This window comes from Saimiri boliviensis, chromosome 9 (genome assembly GCF_048565385.1).
Source record: "Saimiri boliviensis isolate mSaiBol1 chromosome 9, mSaiBol1.pri, whole genome shotgun sequence".
NCBI classification, from domain to species: Eukaryota; Metazoa; Chordata; class Mammalia; order Primates; family Cebidae; genus Saimiri; species Saimiri boliviensis.
The window spans coordinates 100,307,812-100,331,003 of NC_133457.1; the positions used below are offsets into that span (position 1 = coordinate 100,307,812).

At 49.6% G+C, this 23,192-nt stretch overlaps 1 protein-coding gene across 36 annotated transcripts in view; it reads left to right on the forward strand.

Moving 5' to 3' along the window:
• EPB41L1 (erythrocyte membrane protein band 4.1 like 1) overlaps nucleotides 1-23,192 on the forward strand; it is a 171,984-nt gene that overhangs the window by 90,164 nt on the left and 58,628 nt on the right. For 6 of the 36 annotated variants that reach the window (XM_074406468.1, XM_074406469.1, XM_074406476.1 and 3 more), the window contains exons 1-2: nucleotides 2,942-3,341; nucleotides 22,046-22,236. In XM_074406468.1, the coding sequence (XP_074262569.1) occupies nucleotides 22,060-22,236 (177 nt within the window). In that variant the 5' untranslated portion in view covers nucleotides 2,942-3,341; nucleotides 22,046-22,059. Of the gene's footprint in view, nucleotides 1-2,017; nucleotides 3,342-22,045; nucleotides 22,237-23,192 lie in introns of those variants that run through there. The other 30 variants (XM_074406452.1, XM_074406454.1, XM_074406453.1 and 27 more) reach the window with 14 other exon arrangements.

Sequence of the window (23,192 nt, forward strand, 5' to 3'; positions counted from 1 at the left end):
AAGCGAATCACTTCCGTCCTCCTCCTAGCTTTCCTGTATCCTGGACTTTTGCACCCTGCAAAAGGGACATTAAGCTCCCTGCAGTTAAAATTTAAGAGGAAAGAATTTCTCCTGCCTCTTAGAGCAGAGAGGGGATGGAGGGTTCTGTCCCTTCTCTTCTACCAGTGTCTGCTGATTTCCCATTATAGCAGCCCAGTGACAGACATAGGGCAGGGATTCTCCCGTTTTATAGGTGAGAAAATTGAGGCTCAGAGATGTCAAATAACCTGCCCTTTGTTGGATGGGCTCCTCTTTCTTTCTTTCTCCATGAGACTTGGTCCTGGGTTGAGTCCTGTCCCCGTGCCTCAGTTTCCTTGCCTGGGGAATGAAAACAGTCAAGTAACTAGAGTAGTAATTTGCAACTGATAGGGGCCATATGATCTTAAGTGTCTCTCCTGCTTCCTCCAGCCTAATTTTTCTGGAAAGGGTTACTGTCGGGTAAAGTGGAAAGTATCTAATCCAGGGAACCAGCGTTACTGTGCAAGGGTAACCTTGGACAGTCACTCCCACTCTGAGCCTCAGCCTGCCTATTTATAAGATGAGAGATGATATTATCACACAAGATGCTGTGCAGATGACACACAAAAGCACTTTGCAAACTGGAAAGTGCTAATAGAAATGTTAGTGAATAATAATAATCATCGAAATAATGAAAATAGCAGCCTCATTTTCTGTGTGGGCTCATTGACCTGATGTGAATTGAACCCTTTGGGTATAAATGCAGAACGATGTCTGGGAACTTCCTGCCTTGGTCTTTGGAGTGTAGCCTGGATTCTCCTGGGAAGTGAGAGGCTCCATCTGGTTGAGGAGGGTGGGAACGTGGCCCTGCCCCAGGGGAGGAGTGGGGAGGGCTTCAGCCTGGGGGAAGGAAGGAAAGGGAGAGGGCCAGGGAAGGAGAGTTGAACTAAGAGGAACAGAGAGGGCCTTGGCCATGCAGCCCAGAGCCTCTTGCCCACAGGAGCCCATGACTGGGAAGGCTCAGCCAGCAGGGGAGACTGAGTCTATTTGGATTCAAAATATTTGAAGGCAGGCAGTCAAGAATCTCTTAGCAGCTGTGCCTCTGAAACAATAAATTCATCTGGTGTAACTCTTGAGTTTTACTGGTCCTATCACTCATTTCTTTAGACACATGTGTGGTGAGCTAAACTCAAACAGAGCACCTTGTGTGGCAAAGTGACTTGCCCAAGGCCACAGCCCCGGGGGCCTGCGTGAGACTCCCTGGGGAGCTCCTGGGAAAAAGTGAATTTGAAAGGCTGGGGGATGAAAAGTCCAAAGGCAAAGGGCAGGATTTGTACAGAAGGTTGCCAAGGAGGACACTGGTCCTTCTGTCAGTCGGCCTGGGCAGATTGGTCTGTCTTCCCACCCACCTTCTGTCTGGAGGGTTAGCATGTTCTCTGGGACTGGGAGGAGCTGGCTTCATTCTGCTCTCTGCTTTTCATCCACTCCTGAGCCTGGTGAGCAGGGGGAGTGACGACAGCAGAAGCTGTGTCTCAAGACACCTGATGAAGGAGGTTTAACTTGGAGAAGAGAAGGTTTGCTTTGGGCATGGCACAAAGGGGCACAGTTGTATCTTGAGTTCTCTAAAGGGTGCTGGGGAGGGAGCCTAGCCTCATTCTCTGGAGGCCCTAGAGTACATATGAGGACCCAGGGTAGAAGGTCACCGTGATGGAGCTGCACACTGGGAGGGAGGAGTTAGGGGAGGGAGGTGCCTGGCCCTGTGGTGTGTGACACACAGAGATGGAGAGCCCACTGGTGAGGCTGATACTGAGGGAATCGCAGCAGGGAAGGATGGAGGGCTCAGCTCACATTGGGGCTGCTTCCCACCTTGGGGCCTCTGTGCTTCCCAGGGTAGTGAATTCTGTAGTAAGGAGAACCATGGCCCACACATGGTAGGTGCTCAGGAGTGATATGGAGAATGAATGAATAGTTGTGAATGCCTGGGGGTGGGGGTGGTGACTGGGGGGTCGTGGTCATATGGGTTGCAGTGGACCCATGGACAGAAATCTTTGGAGATCATGCTGCGGTTACCCACCATTCTCTCTATGCCTTCCCCATGAACTAGGGACCCTAGAGATAGGAATGTCCAGCCCTGTCTTCATCTGCAAATGAGGCCCACAGCATGGGAGCAACTTGCCCAAGGGTACTGGCTGAGCCAGTGGCAGAGCTGGACTGGAACCCAGGCCCTCTGCCTCCCAGAAACCTCTGCGGCTTGAGGTCTCCACCTTTGGATTGTGTGAGGTGGAGGTGCCACAGTGGCTGAACTGGTTTTTGAGCCTGTAACAGTGCTCCCGGAGGGGAGGAGCAGGGCTTAGCTAGGTTTTGAGCCATGATCTCTGCCACAGGCCGCTTGGCCACCCCTGCCCCTTCCTGGAGCTCTGGCGTGCACTCGGCCCATGCTCACACATACGGCAAGCCCGCCTATACACAAGCCCAGTCCCCAGTAGGTCCCTGGACTCAGTGTTACACTTACTGTCATTGTCACCAAGGCACATGTGGGCAAGTGTATACACAGACACCCTCTAGACACACTCAGAGGCACAGAGGATTACCAGGAGACAGTTGCAATACCTCCTCCCGGTGGGGAAGGACACCGAGTCCCAGGCGGGTTCTGCGCTGCGCTGCGCTGCAGGGGTGGTGAGGGGATCCGGCTCCGGTGGGATGGGAGGCCCACTGAGGCTGAGTCACCCCTTCTGAGTCAGGGATCCATCCCCCTTCTTCTCTCCTCCCCCTCCCTCTCTCGCTGCTGAGCCCCCAAAGAGGACTTGGCGGCGAGAGCGAGGTGGCCCGGGGCTGTCTGGGACCAGGGCGGGGGCAGCCGGGGCACTCGAGGGGCCTCCTGCGGCACAGTCCCGCAGTGGTCTGGGAACTGCCTGTGTGTCAGGGACCCGGAGGAGGTGGCCTGGGAGCCTGAGAGAGTGGGCGGGGGAGAGAGGAGACGGGCAGAGAGGAGGCGGAGGCAGGGGCTGGGCCGCAGCGAGCTGGGAGGCAGGCGCGAGCAGCGGCCGCCCCTGGGCTGGGCTCCGAGGCCGGAGCGGGGGCTGGCCGCGCGTCGGGCGCCAGGCCCGGGGCTGTGGGCACCGTGCCCAGCCCCCGGCGCACGCCGAGCCGCCGCCGCCGCCGCCGCCACCGCCGCCGCCGCCGCTGCAGTCAGCATCCATCAGCGGGCGGGGGTGTCGCGGAACAGGCTGCTCCGCAGAGCCAGTCTCGACCCCACGCCGCCCCGCCCCGCGGCCTGCCGGCCAGAGGAGCCGAGGGGGCCGCCCCTCGCCCAACCTGCCCGAGATGGGGACCCCTGGGCCCAGGTAGGCACGTGAGGGGATCAGGTGGCTCTGGGGGCCGGGGGCTTGCAAAATCTAGGCCTGGCCTCCAGCCCTGGGGGGAATGGGGGTGAGACCGGGAACTGAGTTTTCTGGCTGTTGGTCCCCTGGCCAGTGTGGGGGAGGGTCTCTCAGTTCCTCCCCACCTCCTGGCCGGCAGCCTCCCCCAAGGCCTGGAGAGAGGATCAGGAGGCTGGAGGGGGCTGGTCCTGCTGTAGGAGGAGCGGTGCGTGGGTGCTGGGCTCCCACCGGCTGGCCCACTCTCTTCTCGGAGAGCACTCCTGCTACCGCCTCCGGAGGCCAAGGGCTCTCTGGATTTCTCTGGCTTCAGATGCTGCAGAAGGAGCTCTTGGCTGGAGCCTGGGATGCTGGCGAGCTCTTGCCCTCATCTGTCCTCACTGTCTGGTTAGGGACCCTTCCCCGCTGTAGGCTTGCCTTGCCTCCCGTCTCTCTTCCAAGTCCATCAGAGCTACTAGCAGGGATCTTAGTTCTAGGACTTCTGCGGCTCTGGCCTGGCATTGTCCTGGCCAGTGACTGTCCCCTAATCAAAGGGAGAGGGCTTGTGTGTTCCACTTGCATCTGGCACCTTCACACTTGGGGAAGTCCAAGGGCCCAAGAGGCTGGGGTCTCAGGGATACGCATGGTGGGGGGCAATGTCTACAGTCACCGGGGTACTTACTGGGTGCAGAGGCCATGGACCGGCAGACCTATATGGCTCAGAGTGGTCCATGGGGACCTTGAAGGCCAGACAAGGACCAAGAGGGAGTTCTGGGGATGCTGGTGTCTCCCTCAGCTGCCAGCCATAGTTGTTGCTTTTCCTTCGGAGCTCTGAGGATGCATTGGTGGGGGAGAGAGCACCACGTGTTCCCACATTCACTTCTGGATCCGCATAGCACCTCCTCTGCACCCAAAGGTGGGAATGTGAGACGGCCGGATTTAGGACCTCTCCAGGGCTGTGCGGAGTCCAGAGGCTTGGCTCCATTCCCACCCCCGTCATTAGGAGCCTTCCAGAATCAGGAGCAGTTGGGCCAGGTCGGGATCTGGGGCCTGGGTGGTGCCCTCAGCAGCTCCTGGAAGACTCAGTGCCTCCTGTCCTGGTCAAGGGTGTGGAGAATAGAGGCAGCTGTGTGCCTGTCTGCCTACCCATTCCTCCAGATGGAGCCTGCAGCAGAGGCAGCCTATGCCAGCCTCCTCTGTGAGCCACTGTGGCCCAGGGAGGCTCTGCCAGCTCTGTGCAGGGATGGAGCTGGCTTCTCCTGGCCAGCCTGAGGTCGTGCCTGCCTGGCAGCTTAGGCACAGTATTTGTGGCATTCAGAGCACGGTCCCTGGGATTTCAGGGGCACCTTAAGCCAGTCCTGGAAGAGATCAGTGCAGAGGGCATTATTCCTATTAAAAGCCTTCCTGGGCTATGTGACAGTCCCCTTGGGCTCAGCCCTGGGAGCTCCTTGAAGAGCTTCTTCCATAGAACCCTGCATGAAAACAATGCTTGGTCAGGTAGTCCTCATTTAGCGATATTGAAAGGTTGAATGGGGCCTAGAGAGGAAGAGTGACTTGGCCAAGGTCACAAAGCAGCTGAGTGGGAGAGTCAGCACTAATGTACCCAGGTCTTCTACCTCTTGCTCTGGGGCTCTTGCAGCCCAGATGCCGGCTTCCCTGCTGCAGTGGCTGTGCCATAGACAAGACTCTGCCAGGGGCTAGGCATTGTAGCCTGGAGCCTGAGGCTACCTGACCTCTTAGGAAGGGCCTTATGTTGGCCTCCAGCCCTTATCCTCAATAGATGAGCAGGAGAGGCCAGGGCTGAGAGAAAGGGCCACCAGTGGCCCTGGACCCTCTTGGAAATGCATAGAGCTGAGAGGATGGCAGGTGCCCAGGGATGTTCTGGCTTGAGCCTCCAGGGGGCAACAGAGAGGGTTTTTCTGACTTCAGGCTGCGCTGGGAAGTGCTTTTAGCACCAGCCCAGACTTCTCTAAGGGCCCCTTTCTGGGCTTCCCTGTCCCATTTGTTAAAAGGGGATGGTCACCTTGGCTGAGTGCAGTGGTGCTTGCCTGTAATCCCAGCACTTTGGGAGGCCAAGGCAGGTGGATCACCAGGTCAAGAGATCAGGACTATCCTGGCCAACATAGTGAAACCCCATCTCTACTAAAAATACAAAAATTAGCTGGGCGTGGTGGTGTGCACCTGTAGTCCCAGTTACTCGGAAGGCTGAAGCAGGAGAATTGCTTGAACTTCGGAGGTAGAGGATGCAGTGAGCCGAGATTGCACCACTGCACTCCAGCCTGGGTGACAGAGCAAGATTCTGTCTCAAAAAAAAAAAAAAAAAAAAAAAAAAAAAAAAAAGCTGGTGGCAGGGTGGGAGAGGAATGCCTGGAGAGTAGTACCAACGATTACACAATCAAAGCGACGGCATTTATTGAACACTTACTGTAAACCATGTACTGCAAGAAGTGCTTTGAGTCATTTCACAGTATCCCTATCAGATAGGTATGATGAATTATCTACTTTTTACAGAGGAGAAACTGAGGCTCAGGTTATATCACCTGCCTGAAGTTACACAGCTGGCACGTGTGGGGCAGTCTGAGTCCAGAGTCCTTCTTTCTACCATGACATTTACTGGGGGCAGTGTCTGGAAGTAGCAGCCTGGTATCCAGCAGAACCAGGCAATTCCCTGGTAGGCCAAGGCCGGTCCAGGTGGAGAGGTGTGTGTGTGTGTGTGTCTGGCGAGGCAAGGGTGGCTTTGTGGGCTGAATATTACTATGGTCCTGAGGGATAGGGGCAGATCGGTACTGACTAGGAGCTCTCAGGGAAGGATCAGCCTTGGCCTTCTGCTTCCTGGCCAGGATCCCCCAGAAGTGGGGAAGCACCAGACTCTCTGCTCCCATTGGCTTTTAGGGAATATGGGCTGGCCCTGGACACATCCCGAGACCCCAGTGGGGACTGTGCTGAGGAGGCCCTGTGGGCAGGGAGCTGAGCCTGAGTGGATGGGTGTGGGCAGAACAGGCTGGCACTGCTTCCTTTGTGGGCTAGAAGCTTGTGGATCAGAATAGTAACAGCTAACATTTATTGAGCATTTATTATATGCCAAGCTCAGTTTTAAGGGCTTCCTTGTAGAACTCATATGTTCTTCACAAAGCCCTATGAGGTACAGATGAGGTATAGGAGTTATTATTCTTCCCATTTTACAGATTGAGGGTGCTGAGGCTTAGACAGTTGTTCAAGGTCAAACAGCTTGGTTGTTGGGGCATCAGGATTGATTCAAACCTAGGCAGTGCGGGTTAGAGCCATGTTCCTGAAGGCCATGCCTGTAGTTTCTCAGAGGCCATACTCCGTTTTGTTCAAGCTGACATAGTCACTTAGTCCGATGCATCCCTCTCCTCAAGGGCCTCCTGGTCTAGCTGGGAGAGATGCAGACATGACACATTGAAAGTAAAGAATGTGTCGTTGCATATGCTCAGCCTGGATTCCTATTTTGGTGCTCAGGGAAGGTTTCAAGAAAAGGAGGGCCTTTGAGCTGAGCACTAAAGGCCAAGTTGGATTTCAGTGGTTGAAGGGGGAAGGGCACTCACTTCCCCAGGTCAGAGGGGAAGGAAATAGGAATGCCTCTGAAGAAGAGTGGGTGGGCTGGTGTGCGCAGAACAGATAGTATATGTGGCAGGGTGTGAGCTGGGAGGTGACTCAGAAAGTCAGCTTGTATTTGGGTTTTTGATGATGCTCCAGAATCCACTAAACATAGGCTGTAGTCACAGTGCTGCCTTGTACTAGCCCTGTGGCCTTGAGCACGTCACTCAGCTGGCCTGTTCCTCAGTTTCCTCATTTCTAAAATGTAGATAAACATGCGTGTCTCGTAGGGACCACGTTGTGGTTGTTACATAAAGCACCTAAGTGTAATGCTAACACATTGCAGGAACTCAGTAAACATGCCTTCTCTCCCCGTTCTGTCTCTCTTAAATGTCAAGCCAAGGTATTTCAACTTGACTTGAGCCTGGAGGCTCTAGGAACCTTTGCAGGATTTTGGTCTGCTGAGGAGCATGTCAGAACTGTGTTTTGGGAAGGTCCCTTTGTACAGGAGAGGATGGACTGTGACCTTACAGGGAGAAACCTTAACTGTGGGGACCCGGAGGGTTGGGGAGGGAGCAAGATTGGCACTCACTAAGGTGTCTCTCCAGTAGCGGGTGGCCAGTTTGGAGAAGGAGGAGCTTGGAGTGGGTAAGGCCAAAGGGATCAGGAATTCCTTCTGAGGCCTGGTGAGTGTAAGAAGAAGGGCTGGTCTCCCTTCAGTCATCTGGAAGATTGGGCAGCATCACTTTTTGCGCATCTGGCCTGTTTTTCTTTTGAATTATTTCTTTTGAATAAATCCCCAACAGAGCTTCCTCTATAATAGCAGCAAATTGGGACTAAGTGTCCAACAATAGGAAGAGGATGGAGAATGCTTTGGAACATCCACTGGATTAAATAATATGCAGTGGTGAACAGCCACAGAAAAACTGTTTGCAGTGGATGGAGCTGTGCAATTGTAAAGCTCTTTTGCATCCTTGATTCATTTCGTGCTTATGACTGCCTTTCGACAGAGGTGGAGCCGGGGCTGTATGCCTGTGTGTGAAGAGAATGAAGCTAGACTCCAGACTCCTTGAAGGCAGAGTTCACATTTTATTTATTGTTTAGTCACAGCATGTTGCTCAGTGGTTTGCAAATGCTTGTCCAATGAAAAAATGAGTGAACTCATCAAGAGGGGAAGTGACTTGATTAAGTTCACACAAGTTGTAAGACATAGTACCTGCCATATTCTTGCTATTTGCTACTTGCCACATTCTTTTTAGTCACCACTCACTATCTTCCAGGGGAGTAGTACAGAGAGGTTTCCAGTGAGGACTTGGGACTTGCATAGAACAGGGCGTAGGTCTTGTTTCTGTTTTTACTAGCTGTGGCATTGGCAAGTGAATTAATCTTTCTAAGCCTCAATTTGCCCAGCTGTAATATGGATAGTCCAGGTATCTGCTTTCAGGGTTGTCATCAAGAGTAAATAACTTAAGGCATGTAAAAAATCTTGGTATGGTAACTAGCACATAGTAAAGCATCCATGAATGTTAGTGGAGATGATAATGTCATATGTGATGTCATTAACTGTCTGAAACAATTAATTTTTTTTTGAGACAGAGTTTCGCTCTTGTTGCCCCCACCCCCCTTTTTTTTTTTTTGGAGACAGAGTTTTGCTCTTGTTGCCTAGGCTGGAGTACAATGGCACGATCTCAGCTCACTGCAACCTCTACCTCCCAGGTTCAAGCGATTCTTCTGCCTCACTCTTTCGAGTAGCTGGGATTATAGGCATGCACCACCACTCCTGGCTAATTTTTCATTTTTTCATAGAGATGGGGTTTCTCCATTTTGGTCAGGCTAGTCTTGAACTCCTGACTTGAGGTGATCTGCCTGCCTCAGCCTCTCAAAGTGCTGGGATTACAGGCATGAGCCACTGCGTCCAGCTACAATTAATGTTTAATGGGAAAAAAGACCCATAAAATGATGAGTATTCATATTAAAGTGGTATAAAATTAGGTATGAACATAGATACAGATTGGAAGAAAACAGGCAGAAAATGGAGTAACAGCAAGCATATGGGAAGTAAATAAAACAGAAAACAAACCTTTCTTTACTGTTGTATTTATTTTTTTTTTAATTTTTACTACAAAAGAAATTTGTGACAAATCCTAATAATTCAGAAGTGTAGGCTGGGCACAGTGGCTCACACCTGTAATCCCAGCACTTTGGGAGGCCAAAGCGGGTGGATCACCTGAGGTCAGGAGTTCAAGACCAGCCTGATCAACATGGTGAAACTCCATCTCTATTAAAAATACAAAAAATTAGCTGAGTGTGGTGGTAGGTGCCTGTAATCCCAGCTACTCAGGAGGCTGAGGCAAGAGAATTGCTTAAACTGGGAAGGCAGAGATTGCAGTGTGGTGAACCAAGATCACACCATCGCACTCCAGCCTGGGCAACAGAGTGAGACAACCAAGATCACACCATCGCACTCCAGCCTGGGCAACAGAGTGAGACTCCATCACAGAAAAAAAGTGTATTCTCCCCTTAGATCCCCAAGCAAATCTTACTGTCCAGTTGTAGCTAATAATAGCACAGTGTATATTCTTCCGGGATCTTTTCTATACCAACATAAACATACAAACCAGAATGAGATCATACATTGCATTATTGTTTTACAACTTGCATTTTTCACATTGACGTCTTTTCATGTCAGTAGATATAAAATCTATCATAAATTTTTGCAGTAGGTATGTAATACTTTTATAATTCATTTTTTCATGGATAAACCCTAGCTAATTTGGCCAGCCCCCTGTGGATTGACATTTGATGTTGTTCCCAATTTTACAGTATTCTAAGTAACACTGACAGTGAACTCTAACAGCGTTTAGACAATTAATGAAAATCAAGTGAGAGAAAGTCAGAAACCATGAGACAGTGAGAGTTGCCCTCAAAGGTCTGCTGCTTCTCCTTCTCCCGTTCCCTCCTCTCCTCACTGGAGCCTGAGGGGGCTGGTCTTGGAGGAGGCCTCTCTCTGTCACCCTCAAAAGGTGGTGATGTCCCAGGGAGACCCTTTCTTTCACCCACCCAGTACGCAGCTCTCCTAGAAAATTTTCAGATTCTCTTAGGATGCTGTAAACTGCTGCTTCGGCTGTGCTGCTGGCCATACCCAGAGTGTCCTTGGACAAGCTTTTTACCTTTTTTGCACCTCAGTTTGTCCATCTGTCTGGTGGTGATCAGAGCCATTGCCGCCACTGACTATCTATTATATGTTAAATACTGTGCTAGAGCAGGCTTCGTGCAGATTACCTGGTTTTCTCTTTATTATTATTTTTTTATTATTGGATTTTTTTTTTTTTTTTTTTTTGAGATGGAGTCTTGCTTTGTCACCCAGGCTGGAGTGTAGTGGTATGATCTCAGTGTACTACAATCTCTGCCTCCAAGGTTCAAGCAATTTTCCTGCCTTGGCCTCCTGAGTAGCTGGAATTACAGGCACACATCACCATGCCTGGTTAATTTTTGTATTTTTAGTAGAGGCAAGATTTTACCGTGTTTTTTTCGCCAGGCTGGTCTCAAACTCCTGACCTCAGGTAATCTGCCTGCCTTGGCCCCCCAAAGTGCTGGAATTACAAGCGTGAGCCACCGAGCCCAGCCATTATTCTTGTTTTTTTAAAGACAGGCTCTTGGCCAGGTGCAGTGGCTCACGCCTGTAATCCTAGCACTTTGGGAGGCCAAGGCGGGTGGATCACATGAGATCAGGAGTTTGAGACCAGCCTGACCAACCAGGAAAAACCCTGTCTCTACTAAAAATAGAAAAAATTAGCTGGGCATGGTGATGAATGCCTGTAATGCCAGCTACTGAGGAGGCTGAGGCAGAAGAATCACTTGACCCTGGAAGGTAGAGGTTGCAGTGAGCCGAGATTGCACCATTGCACCCCAGCCTGGGCAAAAAAACTGAAATTCCATCTCAAAAAAAAACAAAAGAATGATAGGCTCTCACACTGTCACCCAGGCTGGAGTACAGTGGCATAGTCACAGCTCACTGTGACCTCAAACTCCCAGGGTCTAGTGATCCTCCTGCCTCAGCCTCATGAATAGCTGGGACTACAGGTGCACCCCACCATGCCCAACTAATATTGAGGGGGCACAGGGTAAAGACAGCGTCTCACTCTGCTGCCCAGACTGGTCTCAAACTCCTGAGCTCAAGCAATCCTTGCACCTCAGTCTTCCAAAGTGCTGGGATTACAGGCGTGAGCCACCATACCCTGCCTACCTCCTTTAATTCTCACTATACACCTTGGAGAGGTGCAAGAGATATTCTTCTCCATAGAGGTTAAGTAACCTGGCCACGGTCACCAAGGCTGTGGCATCAGGATTCCAGCTCTGACTCATAAGCCCATGTCCGTAACTGCTATTTCTTGCCCACTGTCAACAATAGCTAATTGGTGAGGTCCAAGCAAAATGGTGATTATAAAAAGATCCTTTAAATTGTAGAGTGCCCTGAACGTGGGAGGGACTGATACTGCTGTTATTATTTCTACATCCAGAGCAACAGTAGCTTTGGTTACATGGTATACAGCAAGTTGGAGGTCGTGGGATGTAGCAGCATTGAGTGGGGAGAGCACTGGATGTAGGCCAGCCCACCTGAGTCCTAGTCCTGGTTCTCCTTGGAACTAACTAGCCACATGGTCTTGGCTGCTAAGCCACCTGGGAAATAAGCCTACCTACTCCATGTGGCCCTCATCCAGCTCAAATGAGATAAAGCCCCGAAGACAGCCAGCACGTTGTGTGGCTCTCAGAGGATACCCTGCTAGCGGGAGGCCTCAGTCTGCCTCTTGTACCATCATCAGCATGGGCCAGGTGGGACTCATTTCTCCTTTTTGATGCTGTCACTCTGCAGCTCTGTGCTGTCACATGGTCCCCGGCCCACCACTGCACATCAGCCTGAGGCTCCCCGGTGGCCCGTGAAGCTTTTGGGCAAGAAGCCAAGGCTGATGGGTGGTGGCCTCTCATGTTGTTTGGTTTAATTTGAAGTGGTGTTTGTGGGTACCGCAAGCCTCTGACAAATTGCCGTCTCCCCACTGCCATGTACAAACCTGAGCACCAGACAGCATGACCACAGACCCAGCTCCCTCTTTGATCCTTCAGTCCTGGCTTTGAAGGTGGTCTGAGGCCTCAGAGGTGGCTCTCTCAGCCTGTACCTTCCCCTCCTTTCATTCATGTCCATGCAGGCACTATCGCTCAGGGAAGGGAGTGTGCCCTACTGTGGAAATCCCCTTGGGAAGTCACATCATCTCTAGCAAGTGAGAGAAAGAATAAGTCCTAATAGGCACCGTTTCTGTTTTTTTTTTTTTTTTTTTTTTTGGCTGTTTTTCCTTTCTGACTCCCAAAGTAGTACATGTTCGTAGTAGAAAATTGAAAAATACAGAGAAAAAGGCCTCTATTTCCTTCTCTAAGGGAATGCTGTTGTTAACATTTTAGTCTTTGGACTTAATTGGAGAATAGCTAATATTTCTGGAGCAAATATTTCTAATATTTTGGTACGTGTTTAGTGTTTTACAGGCATGATCTGATTCCATTTTCACAGTAAACCTGTGAGGTAGGCAAGATTATCATCACGACTTTACAGATGAAGAAACTGAGGCACCAAGAGGTTAGGGGCTTGCTCATGGTTCCCTTGCCTTCCTTGACTTCCTAGCCTCTTCTGCCTCTTCCCAGGCTCCCCTCATCCTCAATGAGCATCAGGTGGTGGATCAGTCAGATTCTGACAGGAAACAGAATTCCACTCAGATGCTTCCTCTGAGGAGATGTTAATAAAGGTGTGAGCAGGGTGAGGGGAACCCACAAGGGATGCTGAGGCACCTACAAACTCACAGTGACAGCAGATGTTACCAGCTCTTAGCTGAATGAGCAGGAGGTGGTGGTGTTACCTGAGTTCTGTGATGGGTAAGGGTGGGCAGGGAGCTGTCACAGAGGGGCTCAGCCACCACCAGGACCACAGGAAGAGAAATTGGGAAAGGTATACCCAGGATCTCTCTCCTTCTGCCTTCTGACTTCCTGCCAGTGCCTTTTTTTTTTTTCTTTTTTTTAAGATGGAGTCTCACTCTATCGCCCAGGCAGGAGTGCAGTAGCATGATCTTGGCTCACTGCAACCGCCCACTCCCAGGTCTGCCTCAGAAGAAGAAGAAGAAGAAGAAGGGAGGGAGGGGAAAGGAAAGGAAAGGGAAAAGAGGGGAAAGGGGAAATGGGAAAGAAGTGACTTGCCCAAAGCCGATCAGATCGGAAGTGGAAGCAAGGCAGCTTCCTCAGCTGATTCTGAGTTCAGCTCTTTCGATGTATTTCCTCTTCAATGGTGGGAGGCTTTCTTTAGCCAGCTCCAACCCTAGAAGAAATCAGTACAGCCTAAGCGCCCTGAGGTTGCTGGAATGCCATACAGTGGGAAGAACTCTGGAGTCAGAGATGCCTGGCACCGCCTTATGACCTTGGGCAAATCCGTTGGCCTCTTTGAGTCTGTGCATCCTCATTAGTGAAATAAGGAGAATAACATCAGGACTTTGGATGGAAAAATCAGGTGTTGAGATTAACAAATCATCAGGAGAGGCTGGCTGGCTGGTAGCCACAGAGGCTCCCAAGGTGAATGCAGCCCAGGTCTCTATGCCCATTTGGGTAGAGTAGAAATTGTCTGTTTGTGTTCTATCCATCAATCATCCATGTGTTCAACCTTTTATCCATCTACCCAATCATCTGATGCCAAATCTGCTGAATGTAAGTTCTGGCATTGCTGTTTACTAGCTGTGTGACCTGGGGCCAGTTTCTTTTCTTTTCTTTTTTTTTTTGACTTACTTTTTTTTTTTAAAGATGGGGTTTCACCATGATGGTGCTCTTGAACTCCTGACCTCAGGTGATCCACTCACCTCAGCCTCCCAAAGTGCTAGGATTATAGGCGTGAGCCACAGCGCCCGGCCAAGGGGCCAGTTTCTTAACTTCTCTGCTTCAATTTCTTCTTTTGTAAAATGGGGATAATAAGAGTACCTGTAACCTATTACAGGTTATTGTGAAGATGAAGTGAGTTCATTGATGTAAAGTACTCAGATCAGTGCCTGGCAAATAGCAGACTACAAATGATAATGTTGTTATTTATCAAGAATTGCGCTGAGCCCTGGGGATAATGGCTAATGAGATAAAATTCTTATCTTTATGAAGTTTATTTTTGAAGGAGGGATAAAAAGAAATAAGCAATTCTCCTGCCTCACTCTGACACTTTGGGAGGCCAAGGCAGGCGAATTACTTCAGGCCAGGAGTTCAAGACCAGCCTAGCCAACATGGTGAAACCTCGTTTCTAGAAAAAAAATACAAAAATTAGCCAGGCATGGTGGCACGTGCCTGTAATCCCAGCTCCTTGGGAGGCTGAGGCAGGAGAATTGCTTGTTTGTATAAAAAAAAATCATCGATTGATTTAAATCGATGAGAGAAGTTCAGTTTGTGATAATTGCTATGAAAACCAACCACCCAGCTGGGCATAGTGGTTCACGCCTGTAATCCCAGCACTTTGGAAGGCCAAGCAAGGCGAGTAGACTGCCTGAGCTCAGGAGTCTGAGACTATCCTGGGCAACATGGTGAAACCCTATCTCTACTAAAATCCGAAAATTAGCTGCAGGTGGCTGCATGCGCCTGTAGTCCCAGCTACTAGGGAGGCTGAGGCAGGAGAATTGCTTGAACCTGGGAGGCGGAGGTTGCAGTGAGCCAAAATCATGCCACTACACTCCAATCTTCGTGGCAGAGCAAGACTGTCTCTAAAAAAACAAAAACAAAAACAAAAACAAAAAAGAGAAAGAAAACCAGTCACTCAACCCAGCATGCTTGCTTAATGGATTCAAAGTTTCTGTTTGGGGTGATAAGAATTTTTGGAAATGGATAGTGGTGATTTTTGCATAACATTGTGAATGTAATTAATGTCTCTGAATTGTTACCCTTCACAATGGTTAAAATGGCAAAATGAAACAAAAACAAAAGCAATCTGGCATGCTGTAACCAAAAATATAGGGGAAGGGACCTAAATAAATTAGACAGGGTGGTCAAGAGGCACACAGATTCACAATCTAAAGGTGGGATCTGCCAAGCTATCCATGCAAAGGGAACATTACAGACAGGCATTAAGGACAAAGCCCCAGTGCCTGGCATAGTAGAAGAACAGACAGAGGCCGGGCGCGGTGGCTCAAGCCTGTAATCCCAGCACTTTGGGAGGCCGAGGCGGGTGGATCACAAGGTCGAGAGATCGAGACCAACCTGGTCAACATGGTGAAACCCCGTCTCTACTAAAAATACAAAAAATTAGCTGGGCATGGTGGCGTGTGCCTATAATCCCAGCTACTCAGGAGAATTGCCTGAACCCAGGAGGCGGAGGTTGCGGTGAGCCGAGATCGCGCCATTGCACTCCAGCCTGGGTAACAAGAGCGAAACTCCGTCTCAAAAAAAAAAAAAAAAAAAAAAAGAAGAACAGACGGAAAGCCAATGTGACAGGCTCATGGTGATGGTGGCGGCGTGGGGAGGCAACAGGGAACCAGTAATGGTGGGAGCTGATGCTGAAAAGATGGGCAACAGCCATATAGAGAGGCCTGTAGCATTGATAAAGAGTTTGTGTTTTATTTTAATGGGAGGGCCTTGGGTTTTTTTTTTTTTGACATTTTTTTGTTTTTTGTTTTTTGTTTTTTGTTTTCAGCGGTAGAGGGGGTTTGCATATTTTTTTTTTTTTGACTTTTTTTTTGTTTTGTTTTGTTTTGTTTTGTTTTGTTTTCAGCGGTAGAGGGGGTTTTAAACAGGGCATCTGGCCGGGCACAGTGGCTCTTGCCTATAATCCCAGCACTTTGGGAGGCTGAGTTGGGCAGATTGCCTGAGCTCAGGAGTTCAAGACCACCCTGGGCAACATGATAAAACCCCATCTCTACTAAAAATACAATAATTAGCTGGGTGTGGTGGCGGGTGCCTGTAGTTCCAGCTACTCAGGAGGCTGAGGCAGGAGAATTGCTTGAACCTAGAAGGTGGAGGTTGCAGTGAGCTGAAATCATGCCACTGCACTCCAGCCTGGGCCATAGAGTGAGACTCCATTTTCAAAACTAAAAAAATAAAGAGGGTGGGCCAGGCGCTGTGACTCACGGCACTTTGGGAGCCTTAGGTGGGCAGATTACTTGAGGTTGGGAGTTCAAGACCAGCCTAGCCAACATGGAAAAACCCTGTCTCTACTAAAAGTACAAAAATTAGCCAGGCGTGGTAGCACATACCTGTAATTCCAGCTACTTGGGAGACTGAAGCAGGAGAACTCCTTGAACCCGGGAGGCAGAGGTTGCAGTGAGCTGAGATCACGCCATTGCACTCCATCCAGCCTGGGCACCAAGAGCAAAACTCTGTCTAAAATAAATAAATAAAAAGTAAAAAACTTAAAGAGGGTGTCCACTGAGAATTTTGGAAAGATTCTCATGGCTGCTTTGTGGATAATAAAGTCTAGGAGGGCCCAAGTGGTCAAAGGGAGACCATGAAACAGGCTGGCGCAGCTCTCCTGGAACAAGCTAATAGTGGCTTAGATTTAGACAGTTGCAATAGTGATGGAGAAAAAGAGCAAATCCAAATTACTACTCAGAGGTGCTGACTCATGCTAACCCTTGTTAGAGGGCCTGATGTATAAAGCAGATACCAGTTGATTCATTTTTAAGGCATGGTTTACTGCCAGGCTGAGTGGATATTGCCTCATCTGGGCTAGGACATCCTCTCTGCAGGCCACCCAGATAAAGAGCCACAGATGAGAAGGCTGCTGAGTGCCCCTGGAAGGTGAGCTAGAGGAGCCAGAGGGTGGTTGCGATGTTGAAGAGCGTCAGATGCTGACAGCCCGCTGGGCCAGCCCCAGCTCAGCCCAGGCGAGCATCCCTGGCCTCACTGAGCCCCTTTCCCCCAGACAGAGAGCAAGTACCGGCGCTGTCAGCATTTACTTCTCTGACTGACCTTTCTCTTTTCAAATCCTGTGCATTAGGCCTTTCATATGTTAGTGTCATCAGTCTAGCCCTGCTGGCCTCTGTCTCTTAGAAACATCTCTTTCTTCGTTCATTGTGGGTGGATGCTTCTGAACTCCCGTTCTCAGGCCCCTCCTCACTGTAGCTTCCCATTACTGCTGGTAATTATAGTCCCTACCTCTCAGGGTTGTTTTATTGGGTGCATACCATGCTAACTGCTCTCTCTGTGTGTTATTTTCCTAACTCTCCTTCATTGTCCTGAGAGGGAGGGAGGAGTGTCTCTGTTTTATAGAAGACACAACTTAGGCTCAGAAAAGTGAAGTCACTTGTCCAAGGTCACAGAGTGAGCAAGCATTGGCACTAGGCTTTGGGTCTGGGTCTGCCTGACTCCAAAGCCTGTCCTGTGAACCACCGAGCCACAGGGCTGCCTACTCTACCTCCCTACAAGAGGTCCATGATGACTGTGTGAAGTCTCTAGCCCTGGGCCTGGCTGGCAGCAGCACTCAGTGATGGGAATCCCATCCTTCTCCGGCACAGAGATGCTTCTGACTCTTGCAAGGCTGCCTGCACCCTCCCAGCCCTGTCACTCCTCCTGACCTCCAACCAGTCCCTCCTTCCAGGCTGTTTGGTGCTTACCCCCCTACCTTTTTTTTTTCTGAGACAGAGTCTTCCTCTGTCACTAAGCTGGAGTTCAGTGGCCTGATCTAGGGTCACTGCAACCTCTGCCGCCCGGGTTCAAGTGATTCCCCTGCCTCAGTCTCCCAAGTAGCTGGAACTATAGGCGTGCGCCACCATGCCTGGCTGATTTTTTGTATTCACCGTGTTGGCCTGAATGGTCTTGATCTCCTGACTGCCTCCGCCTCTCAAAGTGCTGGGATTACAGGCATGAACCACCACGCCTGGCTGGTGCTCACCTTTATAGGCTTCTCACTCTGAAGTGCCAGAATGTCAAGGTCTCCTGTCTGTCCCCTGCCTAGTCCTCTTGTTCCTATCTCTGGGCATCTGCCCACATGGTGACTCAGCTCAGATGCCCTCCCTGCATCTCCTGTCTAAATGGCTCCCTTTTTCAACACCCAATTCCACATTCACTCCCCGCTCTAGAAGCATCCTTTGGGAACTCCAGGCTACAGTCCAGATCACCAGGTCCCCAGACTCTGCTGAGAGGCTGAAACATACATGACAAATCTAGATCGTCTCCTTCCGGAGTGTTTAACCATTTCCTGGGTGAGCATCCTCCTCCCACATTGTAGCCAGCTCCTAGAGAAACAGCACGTGCTTCCTTCCAGGGGCCACTACGGTGCCTGGCCTGGCCTAGCTGCACAGCAGTCTCCATCAGTCTTCCCACCTGGGCCTGGAGGGAACCATGCCCACATGGCGGGCTATGTCAGAAGCCAGGCCAGGCCCTTGGCTCCCTTTCTGTGGCCTAGTGAGAGAACCATGCTATTGTCCCTGGATTTATGAAATTAAGATTTCATCCTAGATTTTTTAAAAAACATGTTATTTTTGATTTATAAATTTTTAAAAGGTTTAAACAGACCGTTTCTCTTTCTCATACTGTCATACCAAGCCATGTGCGTGAGAAACATTTCTTTTTTGACCTCTAACTTAAACTCATTCAAGGAATCTCCAAGTATAGTAGCAAAACCAAGAACTACAGTTAAACAGAAAGAAGAAAAAATAATAATCTGTCTTCCTGCCACCCAGAAATAACTATGGTTAATGCTTTGCTGAATTTTCCATATCTGTGCATGTGTATTCATTAAAATAGGGTCAATCTGTACAAACTGTTGTGTATCATGCTTTTTTACTAAAATATTTTCCATGATTGTTTACCTTTTTTTTTTTTTTAACTCTCTAGAGTGGATGAGCTATCATTTATCTCGCTAGCCTCTGGCCATGGAATGCAGAGGTGGCTCCTGCTGCATCCTTGGCGTTCAGCCTGAGCCTGAGTGCTTTCTCCTTTGCGGGGTTCTGTTGGGGTTTGCTTGAGTTGGCCAAGTACAGTGGAGAGAAAGCAGACCTAGAGTTAGGATCTGGGATTTCCAGGGGCTGGGGAGGGAGGAGAGTGGGTGGAGGAACCAGGGAAACCTGTCTGAGGAAATGACCATCACTCAAATCTTTTTTGCTCAACTGCAAAGGAGTCTCACCTGTAAAGGAAGAGGAGTAGAATGAATTATCTCAAAAGGCATCGAGCTCCTCTCCTCTGTGGTTCTGGGAGCGCCAGGCATTTGCTGCCAGCAGACTCTGCTGGAGACCCAGGCAGAGGAAGACTGGGATATTAATTTAAGGTTGCTTACCTGGCTATTTCAAGAACCCTCAGGCTCGGGAAAAGTTCCGAGAGTATGAGCTAAAATCAGATCGAGGCCATCTGAAAGGGGGGAGTGGAAGTGTCTCCCGGCTGCCCGGGCCCACGAGAGGTCATGTAGATTCTGCATCTCACAGCAGAAAACACACAGATGAATCTGTGGATGCTTTTTTTTTTTTTTAATTTGTAAGCAAAATTAAGCAGGCAGTTATTTTAAGGGTTCTTGCCTATCGGCCTTATCTGACATGACACCAGTATCCTTAAGTGCAGGCTCAGAAAAGATCCTGAGCCTGGCGCACAGGTATCATGTGGACCCTTCCAAGGCTGTGGGCTCCCCTAAAGCAACACTCATTGCTTTGTATCCTGGCCTGGAGTCAGCACTCATTGTCCCATAAGTGACAGAGAGCCTTTATCCAACTATGGCTTTAAGTTATACCCATAAAGCATAGAGTAGTGGCTTGAGTGGAAAGCATTTCTGGGTGGGGAGGAGGCGATGGGGACCCAGGCCTTCTCTTCTTCCTTCTCTTACTTCTTAATAGCAGCATTAATAACAGCAAACCCTCTCCTTTGTACTCTAAGCCTCGGCCTACAAAGCCTTTCCCCTGTCATCCACTCTGTGGGGATGGGGCCTGAGGATGTTCAGGGCCCCGGAGCTCTCCTGTGGCTGAGTGGGGTGCTTGGAGTGCTCAGGGTCCCTGTCTTTCTGTCCAGTGCTCTTGGCTTTGGGCTGGGCTGATGCCCATTGATATGCAGGGAGAAAAACCGAAAAATGAAAAGGAAGTGTGGGGCAGGGGACCTGGAGCACGTGGCTAGCCCAGGGTGGCTGCTGTGTCTATCTGTCTGTCTGTCTGTCAGTCAGTCTATCAGAAGCATCCCACAACGGATGGTGCAGGGGAGAGGGCCTGCCAGGTCTAGCCTGAATCTCTCTCATGTAATATCATAGATTTAGAGGAAGGGCCTGGACTCAGGGGGAGGGTTCCTGCTCATTTCTCTCTATTTTCCTGGTTTTAGCTTTAAAGTTGTTTTTGAGGCTGTGTTGACTGGGGGCAGGAATGGTTGCATTTGATGCCCCCTCCCATACTGAACCTTTTTTAAAAGCTAACTTGTGAGTTAAAAAATACATATGTGTATTTTATTTATTTATTTATATTTTATTTTATTTTGAGATGGAGTCTCGCTCTGTCACCCAGGCTGGAGTGCAGTGGCTCACTGCGATCTCTGCCTCCTGGGTTCAATCAATTCTCTTGCTTTAGCCTCCTGAGTAGCTGGGATTTCAGGCGTTTGTGACCACACCGGCTAATTTTTGTATATTTAGTAGAGACGGGGTTTCACCATTTGGCCAGGCTAGTTTCAAACTCCTGACATCAGGTGATCCGCCTGCCTCGGCCTCCCAAAGTTCTGGGAGTATAGGCATGAGCCACTGCACCTGGCCTACATATGTATATTTTAAAAGATAAAAGTAGTTCCAAAGCATATAAAGTGAAAAGTGAAGTTTTCTCTCTTATGTCACCCTGTTCCCAGGGATCTCTTTCATTTTCCTTTACCCACTTCTGCCTTACCAACCTCTCTTAACAATTTGATGAGTATTCTTTCAGACCTTGTACTAAATGTGTGCAAACACAAACATATGTTGTTGAGGTTACTGTTTTGTTTTTCTTTTTTTTTTGAGACAGAGTCTCACTCTGTTGCCCAGGCTAGAGTGCAATGGTACACTCTTGGCTCACTGCAACCTCTGCCTCCTAGGTTCAAGTGATTCTCCTGCTTCAGCCTCCCAAGTAGCTGGGATTACAGATGTGTACCACCATGCTGGGCTAATTTTTGTATTTTTAGTAGAGACAAGGTTTCACCATGTTGGCCAGGTTGTCTCAAACTCCCGACCTCAGGTGATCTGCCCTACTTGGCCTTCCAAAGTGCTGGGATTACAGGCATAAACTACCATGCCTGGCCTGTTTTGTTTTTAAAATATAAAAATGAGACCATGCCATTCTCTCTCTCTCTTTCTCTTTCTCTCTCTATAACTTGCTTATTCCAGCAGAATAGCTGGGCAGTGGGTCCTTGACTTTCTGAAATCTCATTTACTGCTAAAAGGGGAAAATGACAAGAACAGTTTATCCCAGAGAGTATTTCTCTACGTTGCTCACATTTTGGATGAGTCCCAGAGAGGTGAAGTGACTGCCACATTTGTGGCCAACTCGGGGCCTGAGCCTGGTTTTTTGTTTTTTGTTTTGTTTTTTTTTTGACTTTTACATCATTAGGGCTGCACATTTTTTCGTTGTTTTTTTTTGTTTTGTTTTGTTTTGTTGTTTTAAGTTTCTTCCTGTCATTCTCTTTTTGGATCCATTTTGTGAAGCTAGCAGGGCAGGAATTACTGAAGCTTGGGGCATGAAGAGGTGTGCCCAGATTCAGCACTGGAAGGGTCTGGAACCCAGGGCTCTTTTGGTTGCATTCTGTGCATCCAGCTTTTCTGATAGGCACCAAGTACCAGGTGAGGTGGCTGGAGAGATAGCCTGGCTTGGGCCCTGCCTGGACGCGATCACTGGCTGCCCCGTGTGCTCCTGGCAGAGCAGAGCTCCCTGGAAGGACTCATCATCCCTAGCAAGGGCCAGAGATTAGGGTCCCTGATCAGCTGCAGACACAGGGTGGCAGGGTGCCTATGACCTCGGCCACTAACCCCTCACCTCCCATGACTCTTCCCCATCCCCACTTCCTCTGTCTCTCCCTGCCTCCTCCCTTCACCCTATGACTCTTTGTCCCTTTGCCTCCATCTGTCTCTCTCTGCGTGTGGTTCCTGCCCCTCTTGCTGTCACACCATTGCTGTCCCTCCCTGTCCAATGTTTTCCTTGATATCAATGCAGGCGTGCTGGTCACCATGACAACAGAAACAGGCCCCGACTCTGAGGTGAAGAAAGCTCAGGAGGAGACCCCACAGCAGCCTGAGGCCGCCGCCGCTGTGACCACCCCTGTGACCCCCGCAGGCCACGGCCACCCAGAGGCCAACTCCAATGAGAAGCATCTTCCCCAGCAGGACACACGGCCTGCTGAACAGGTGTGTGCCTGAGAGCATGGACATCACTTTCCTGCCCAGACTGTCCTCCAGGTCCAGTTCTTAGGGCCCTAGTACTTTTTCAGGAGGGAGGAAAGAAAGAAACTGAGATTTATTAGTGACCCGTTACATGCCGAGCACTGTGCTGGGAGCATCGTAGTCATTTTATTTTCTTTCTTGAGACAGGTCTCATTGTGTTGCCCAGGCTGTAGTGCAGCCTCAATCTCCCAGGCTCAAGCATTCCTTGTGCCTCAGCCTCCTGAGTAACAGGGACTACAGGCGTGCACCACCACACCTGGCTAATTTTTTTAACTTTATTTATTTAGTTAGTTTTTGAGTGGAATCTCGCTCTTTCACCCAGGCTGGAGTGTAGTGGCACCATCTTGGCTCACTGCACCCTCCACCGCCCAGGTTCAAGCGATTCTCCTGCTTCAGCCTCCTTAGTAGCTGAGATTATAGGTGTGTACGCCCATGTCTGGCTAATTTTTGTTTTTTTTTTATTAGAGACAGAGTTTCACCATATTGACCAGGCTAGTCTTGAACTCCTGAACTCAGGTGATCCAACTGCCTTGGCCTCCCAAAGTGCTGGGATTACAGGCGTGAGCCACTGTGCCTGGCCGTCATTTTTTTTTTTTTTTTTTAACTTTCAGTGAAAACAAGGCCCTTCAGTAGAGACAAGTTCTCACTATGCTGCCCAGGCTGGTCTCAAACTCCTGGGCTCAAGTGATCCTCCTGCCTTGGCCTCCCAAAGTGCTAGGATTACAGGTGTGAGCCACCACATTTGGCCCGTTGTGGTCATTTTAAAATTTTATCCTCTCAAACTAAAGAGTAACTATCCCATTTTACCCTTGGGGAAACTGAGCACCAGCAGGATAAAGTGAGTTACCCAAAGTCACATTGCCATAAAGTGACAGAGGTGAAGTCAAATCTAGATCTGATTTTGAAGCCTGAGTTCTTTC